The following is a 7511-nucleotide window of genomic DNA, read 5'->3' as shown; positions in this document are numbered from 1 at the left end:
CTTTTTTTCTTTTTGCTTATGTGGTGCTGAGGAATCGAACCCAGGGCCTCATGCATGCAAGGCAAGTGCTCTACCACTGAGCCACCTTCCCAGCCCCCATGAAATGCATATTTTCAGTTCACAAATTCATTTTGCTCTTAGCTTGTTTTCTAAAGTTGCAGAATCAGTTGCTTTGTTTGAGACAAGGCCTCACTATGTGGCTCAGGCTAACCATCCATCTGCCTCAACACTCCAGTGCTGGGATTATAGGCATGCTTGACCATACACACTATTATTGAAAGAAAATAGATTAATCAATTGCCTGAACACTCACCACATCTTTAAAGCCATGAAAAACTTGTATTCCCTTTTAGTTAACCAAACATATACATATTGCTCATATTTTAGGAATGAGACATTATCATAATTTTAAATAATGCTTTCTACAGAATTAATTGCTAATCTTCATGGCACATACACAAAAAACTTTCAGCATAAAATAACACTAAATATTCCCTCTTACACTCAAGTGAAAAACTTTTTTGTAATGAAGAGAAAATCATTATTAGAAAGTTATCAAAGATTAATATTATCAGTTTCAATGCCAATATCTGCACTGGCAGTGGATACAATTCTAAGATTTAAGATATGGTTCTACATTCTTAGATTTTTTTAAGGCACACTTGTATAGACATATACATTAAACAAAGAAGACTGTTAAATTATGTGTTATGATCTTGGAACTCATGACAAATGTGAAATTAATTTAAAGTAATTTGTAGGATTCTCTATTTTCTATAAATCATTATAATAATTTGACTTTTCCATCAATAAAATCTTTTACTATAAACAATAACATAGTTGGGTTTTTAATCAATTAACTTTATAGAGAAACTGGTAAAAAGTAGAAAATCTGGGCTCATCCTAGTTGAAAGGAGAAGACCAAGATTTAAACATAGGTCTTTAGATCTTTTATCTCAAGTCTGAGTTACTAAATTATGTAGAATAATTCTCTTTTTCATCCAGTTTAAAAATTATATATCATGTGATGTGCCCTGTAGGGTGTGCCTATAATCCTAGCCCTCAGGAGGTAGAGACTGGAGAATCATGAGTTCAAGGCCAGCCTGGTCTACATAGCCAGCCCATGTCTCAAAAATCTAAGGATTACAGATGTACGCCAATGGTAGAACACTTGTCCAGTATATGTAATGTCATGGACTCAATCATTAGAACCAAAAACACACAACAACAATTTTTTTAAAAAGATAAAAAATATCTTTTTGTGTGACTTCATAACATAGAACAATGACCTTCACAGATAGGACATGTATTAGAGTCAGATGTAAAATTAGATCATTCATTCTCTTATATAGTAAAGCTGAAAATACACATTATACTATTTGGATTATATTGTTTATTCAACAAATTTAAAACCTCTGGACTGTTCTAAAATTATTTTCATAGCAGCAGACAACATTGACACATTTTCCCAATGTAAAGGCTCTCACAGGTTTACATGATTCATTTGAGAAGCAAACCAATTAAATGTAAGACCCATTTTGGATATTCCAGGCCTGAGACTTGGCATGGTGCAGCTGTTAGAGAAAAGAAGCATCTGCAGTAATTGGGCCCTATGGGTTTCCACTTGCAGCAGTACAAAGAGAAAAAAAATGAGACAGCTGCTGCTGGTGACCATAGTAAGCAGTCCAACAAAGAGTTGTGTGCTACTTTCATGGAAGGGACATGGCCCGCCCATGCCCAGAGAGAGCCCAGGCAAGGAAGTAGAATCATCACCATTAGCGAGACATTCTACTTGCCAAAGACTGCCTGAACTAGGGAACTTGATTTTTTTTTAAATTTACATATAGGAATAAATATCATGAATCCGAAGGGATTACAAAGTTGAACTTTACAAGAAATTTCGATCAGCATTTTCTTATTCCTGTAGTTTGTACAGCCTTTGTATCATATGAGGAGTTTCCATACAGGCAGAATCCAGACACTTTTTCAATCTGTACTATTGGTTAAAAAAAAAAGACCACCCTGTTGTTGTAAACTTCAAAATGTGCTAGCATAAGCAATGGATAGCAATGATGTGTCTTTGTACACAGGGAAATATTGTACTGCCTCCTTAAATAACAGTTGTGGTTTTATGACATGTCAAGCACTTTTAAAAATCATTCCAGCTGGGCACCGGTGGCTCACCCCTGCAATCCTACATATTCTGAAGGCTGAGATCTGAGGATCGAGGTTCAAAGCCAACCAGGCAGGAAAGTCCACGAGACTCTGATCTCCAAAAAACACCAAAATAAAAAAGCAGAATTGGAGCTTTGGCTCAAATGGTAGAGTACTAGCCTTGAATGAAAAGGCTTAAGGACAGCACCCAGGCCCTGAGTTCAAGCTCCAGCACACACACACACACACAACACACACACACACACACACACACACACACACACACACACACCATCATTCCAAAGCTAGTGGTCCATCCTCAAACAATTCTACATAAAATAGCTCAAGGGAGCCAAATGCTTCCTAGAGAATAGGCCTTGTGGAATTGTACCATTATTTCTCAATGACCATAATATCAAGCAACAACTTCTAGTGAAACTGAGCTTACAAGTATTCCAGGAGTAAATAGTATCTAAACAAGATAACCAACTATCTAGTTTTTCTTCTAATCATTACTTTCTCAACTCTTAAAAATTATAACATAAACCACCATTGTTCTACTTTGCCCAGCAAGCTAGGCTAGGAAGAGTCTAAAGGATGTCTGATGCTGACTGGGAACAGTGTCCTTCAGTGACCAGTGTAGCTTCTCTCCTGCTGGCATCATCCCACATGGCCATTTCAGGTGCACTAGCCTCATCTACTCCACCTACAAAGAAAAGACAACATAACCCCCCTGGACATGGGTTTAAATACTCTTGTCATTTGAAGAATTCTTCAGGGATACCCACAGATTAGTTCTATGGTATTTCTCATAAGTTGAAAAGACACTATAAATTCTAAGTGTTCTGTTAGAGTATATAGAACCTTTAATTCATTTAATTGTAGCCCTTTGACAACTAACCTTTTGCTTACAGTATATCTTTACAGATATTCAATTGTGTTCAAGTATAAATGAATGCAGAGTATCTTGTCTGTGTACTTTAAATTTAGAACACAGTTTGGCACACACTCGTATTTTTCCAGTTCTTGTGTCTCTTACTGTAGAAATACTTTCCTGACAATGTGAACACTACTATTCTTCCCCATATTTTTTGGTCCTCCCTGAACAGTCTGATGTCAAAATATTAAGCCATTAATTGTCATTTCTCTATATTTTTGTTTTGATTTTGTAAAATATTTTAAAGTATATTATTGAAATCATTCTGGCTTGGAAATGGTACTTAGTATGAAATATACAGCAGTAATTTTTATCAAATTGAGTCATTAGGAAAAATAGTTGTTTTAAAGTTATTTAATGTGCAATGTACTATTTTATATCATCTAGTTTTAAATTTAGTTTGCTTTGATTGATAACCCTGGGAAGAATCTATGAAAATAGTGTGAAAAAGTTTGAACAGTACTTGAAGATAAAAATAATCCTGAGTATTGCAGTTAATAAAACTGTCTTAAAAGCCTGGTGTCAGTGGCTCATGTCTGTAATCCTAGCTACTTAGTAGAATCGAGGTGCTAGCCTTGAGTGAAAAAGTTGAGGGATAGTGCTAAGGCCCTGAGTTCAAGCTCTAGTACCAGCACAGATAAAAAAAGTAAAAAGAAAAAACTGTATATTAAAATTTATTTAACTGAGAGAGAGAGAGAGGGAAGGGGTGACACTGTCCCCAAAAAAATGAATTCAATGTACTCATTACCTGACTGATGAAAGGTAACTTCTCTGTATATCACCTTCATTAGCTAACTTAAAAAAAAAAGAAAAAAAAACTGTAGATTATATTTTACATTGCTGCTAAGTGAGTAGATTTTAACTGTTGTTTTGCCATATATAAAAGTAACTATGGCTGGGCACCCGTGGCTCACACATGCCTGTAATCCTTGCTATTCAGGAGGGTGAATCTTAAGACTGTGATATGAAGCTACTTAGACAGGAAAGTCTAAGAGATTCTTATCTCCATTTAATCGTTGGAAAGCCACAAGCCACAAGTGGAGTTGTGCTTTAAATAGCACAGTACTAATCCTGAGCAAAAAAAGCTCAGGAGCTCCAAGGCCCTGAGTTTAAGGGCCAAGACTTGAACACACATGTGCGTGTGAGCGTGTGCACGTGCACACACACACACACACACACATACACACACACACACACAAAGTAACAGGGGGTGAGATGATAAGATACATTTATTTAAGTATTGTAACAATAACATGTTATACACTCAATATAACAATAAAATTTGATCTTAAAACTTTTATGAGATGAGAAAATAACGTCATCAATTTTAATATACTTTTGTCAATGTTATATTTTATTTAGTATATAATACTAGACATGGTTAGAAAAAATATATTAAACAAAATGCATTTAATCTTAACATGTATCATTTGCAGAATTTCTAGTGAGAATTTTCCCTACTTAAGTAGAAAGACTCTTCCTTTGAAGTCAATAACTTGAGGTTTCTATAACAAACAGTTCTGTTATTTTGTAATTAAAAAATTACATTTCCGTGGTCTTTCAAATTAACGTATCAATTTATCTGGATCAGTGTCACCCCTTTCATCATTATCCCCCAGTCTATTCCATCCCTACTCATTCCCTCAAGTTATTACTATTTTTAATCTTCATATTCTCCTTTAAGATGGATTGACACATGACTAATGGGGTAAGAGTGTACAAGTTATAACCATTAGTACTGCTCTCAGTTTTCCAGGGCAATTAATATATCTTGTTTAACTTGAAAGAGAATAGAGAAGCCAGGAATCAGTGGCTCAAACGTGTAATCCTAGCTACTTAAGAGGCTGAGATCTGAAGATCATGACTGGAAGACCAGCCTAGGCAGCCAAGTCTGTGAGACTTTGCAAAAACAGAAGGAGGGAAGGAAGGAGGGAAGGAAGGAAGGAAGGAAGGAAGGAAGGAAGGAAGGAAGGAAGGAAGGAAGGAAGGAAGGAAAGAAAGAAGGAAGGAAGAAGGAAGGGATATAGATATTCTAATTTGGGTTAGTTTTCTTTACTCACATACCCAGACCCTACTGTCACAGAAGCCCGGGAAAAGAGAAAAGGCAAATGCCTATACAGTTTTCTAAAACTCTCCATTTATACACATAGGGAAAGTAGACCATTAAAGTTTAAAAAGCAAAGTACACAATGATTTTGAATGGAGAATATAAGAAAGATGACACAACTGAAAAAGTGTGAGATTTCAAGTTGGCCAAAATGAGTCTTGCCATCTACAGCATTCTAAATCATTTTCTGATCCTCTATTCTAATGTCTGATGTACTGATATTCTTTACTTTTTTCATTTGTAAGTATTCCATTGGAAAAGGAAAACTTGACTTCTAAATTTACTTTGGAATTATTATTTTCTTTGTGAGTCCAGCGGTTCTTGTCTAGTCTTTTAAACACTGCCTGGAAAGTCTAGTTTCAAAATATGAAGCCCTTCATTTGCCATTTTTCTCTCTATATTTTGTTTATGTAAAATATTTTTTAAAAATGTTATATCAAATTTTGTTTGATTCAACTGTATGATGAAACATACAATTGAACGTTTTTGCAATGAAAATTGTTTCAATGTATGCAATGAAAGACTTGTTTTCTAAAACTATCCCAAGGCAGCTTCCAGCCAGTAACATTTTCTTGGTTCTTGTCTTCCACCCACAGGGTGTTCTCTGTGCAGCTCCTCTGATTTTTATCATTCCCTCAGCATGCTATCTGAAACTGTCTGAGGAGCCAAGGACACACTCAGATAAGATTATGTCCTGTGTCATGCTTCCTGTCGGAGCTGTGGTGATGGTTTTTGGATTCGTCATGGCTATCACAAATCCTCAGGACTGTACCCATGGGCAGGAAATGTTCTACTGCTCTCCTGACAATTTCTCCTTTACAAACACCTCTGATTCTCACATTCAACTGACAACACAGCTCTCCATTTTAAACAGCAGTATCTTCCAATAAGCTATCTTCAAAAGAAAAAGCATGTAACTCCTTATTTTCATACATTCTAGTCTCTGTGCTATTAAAATTTCACTGCCATTTAGAAAGACTTGCTTCTCCTTAATCTTCACTGTAGTAGAAGACAAAGAAGAGAGATACATTTTACCTTAACCCAGAACAAATATTTTATTCTAAGAACTTCACTACATTAATGCTAATTGAAGAAGCAAAAGTGAAGCCTTTTCATTTGCTCCTATCCCCTCATTAAAAGCCTTCCTTTTATTTAATATGTGAGCCAATATATTGTTCTCCAAAATAAGTATGTGTTTATGAGTTGGTACTTTGTGTATGAATCCTTCAGGAGGAAACAAATGTTTTTAAAGATTTTTAGAATTGGAAGAGGAAAATCAAAACTATTAACAATCTCAACAGTAAAAAGGGTAACTTCATTTGTTTAGAGAAAAGTTAAACCCTGGAAAATGAGCACAGTCCTCCCTTTGTTAAGAAGCATGAGCCCCAAAGTCCAGTTATGCATCAGATTTTCACTTGTTGAATTTGCAGATCTGGCAGGAATATACAATCTCAAGTTGAAATTTGAGACTCTTCAGTTCACAGTCAGAATTAGGGCTACACAAGAGGCATTTTTGCTGCTCTGGGATAGGGGTAGCAATCCTTAAAGAGATGATGGACGCTTTTATTGACTGAGTTCTTTGGCAGCAGATGGGGGTAGAGTTTTTCACACAGGGTATTTATTAGGAAAAATAACCATTGGGAAAGAAGGAGGAAAACAGGATTGGGAATAGATGTAAAACTACAAGTTGACAATGCTCTGGCCCTTCTACACGGAGTATGGAGCCCATCAGAGGTGTTCCTGTTCAGAGGAAATAGTGGTTTTAATACTGCTGCCTCCAACAGATGTTTGATGTGGGCACCTGGGGAGGGACGAACCCTTGGGCTAGCAGCTCTTGGCAGCTGAACAGAGCCAAAAGGAAGTGAGAGCTGGAGGCTGGTTGTCTCCTGATGACTTAAGTACCCAAGCTTTCTTGTTGGGTTATCTTGGAAAACAGCTGTATCAGCCAGAGATGCCCTTGATTTTTATTGAGAATGTCTACTTTTATGAAATGAGGGTTTCATATCTTTATATCTATGACAATCTCCAAAAGTATGTAGGGCAATTGTGTATCATTATACACACAACTTTTGCTAAAGACTCTATTTCTCATCTTTTCATTGGTATTTCAATCAGGTTGACTATAGCTGTCTATTTATTGTTTCTAAAGTATAAGAACATGTCACAAGCCGGGCGCTGGTGGCTCACGCCTGTAATCCTAGCTACTCAGGAGGCTGAGATCTGAGGATCGCAGTTCAAAGCCTGCCCGGGCAGGAGAGACTGGGAGACTCCTATCTCCAACAAACCACCAGAAAACCGGAAGTGGCGCTGTAG

The 7511-nt window shown here is 36.5% G+C and overlaps 1 protein-coding gene across 2 annotated transcripts in view; it reads left to right on the top strand.

The window, feature by feature from the left end:
- Positions 1-6088, top strand: part of Slc38a11 (solute carrier family 38, member 11) — a 45722-nt gene extending 39634 nt beyond the window's left edge. For both annotated transcript variants that reach the window (XM_013028366.1, XM_013028357.1), the window contains one exon: positions 5795-6088. In XM_013028366.1, the coding sequence (XP_012883820.1) occupies positions 5795-6088 (294 nt within the window). The remainder of the gene's footprint in view (positions 1-5794) is intronic.
- The last annotated feature ends 1423 nt before the right edge of the window (positions 6089-7511 follow it).

Source organism: Dipodomys ordii, unplaced genomic scaffold (assembly GCF_000151885.1).
Source record: "Dipodomys ordii isolate 6190 unplaced genomic scaffold, Dord_2.0 Scaffold5, whole genome shotgun sequence".
Lineage (NCBI taxonomy): Eukaryota > Metazoa > Chordata > Mammalia > Rodentia > Heteromyidae > Dipodomys > Dipodomys ordii.
This window is presented reverse-complemented; position numbering and strand designations above follow the sequence as displayed.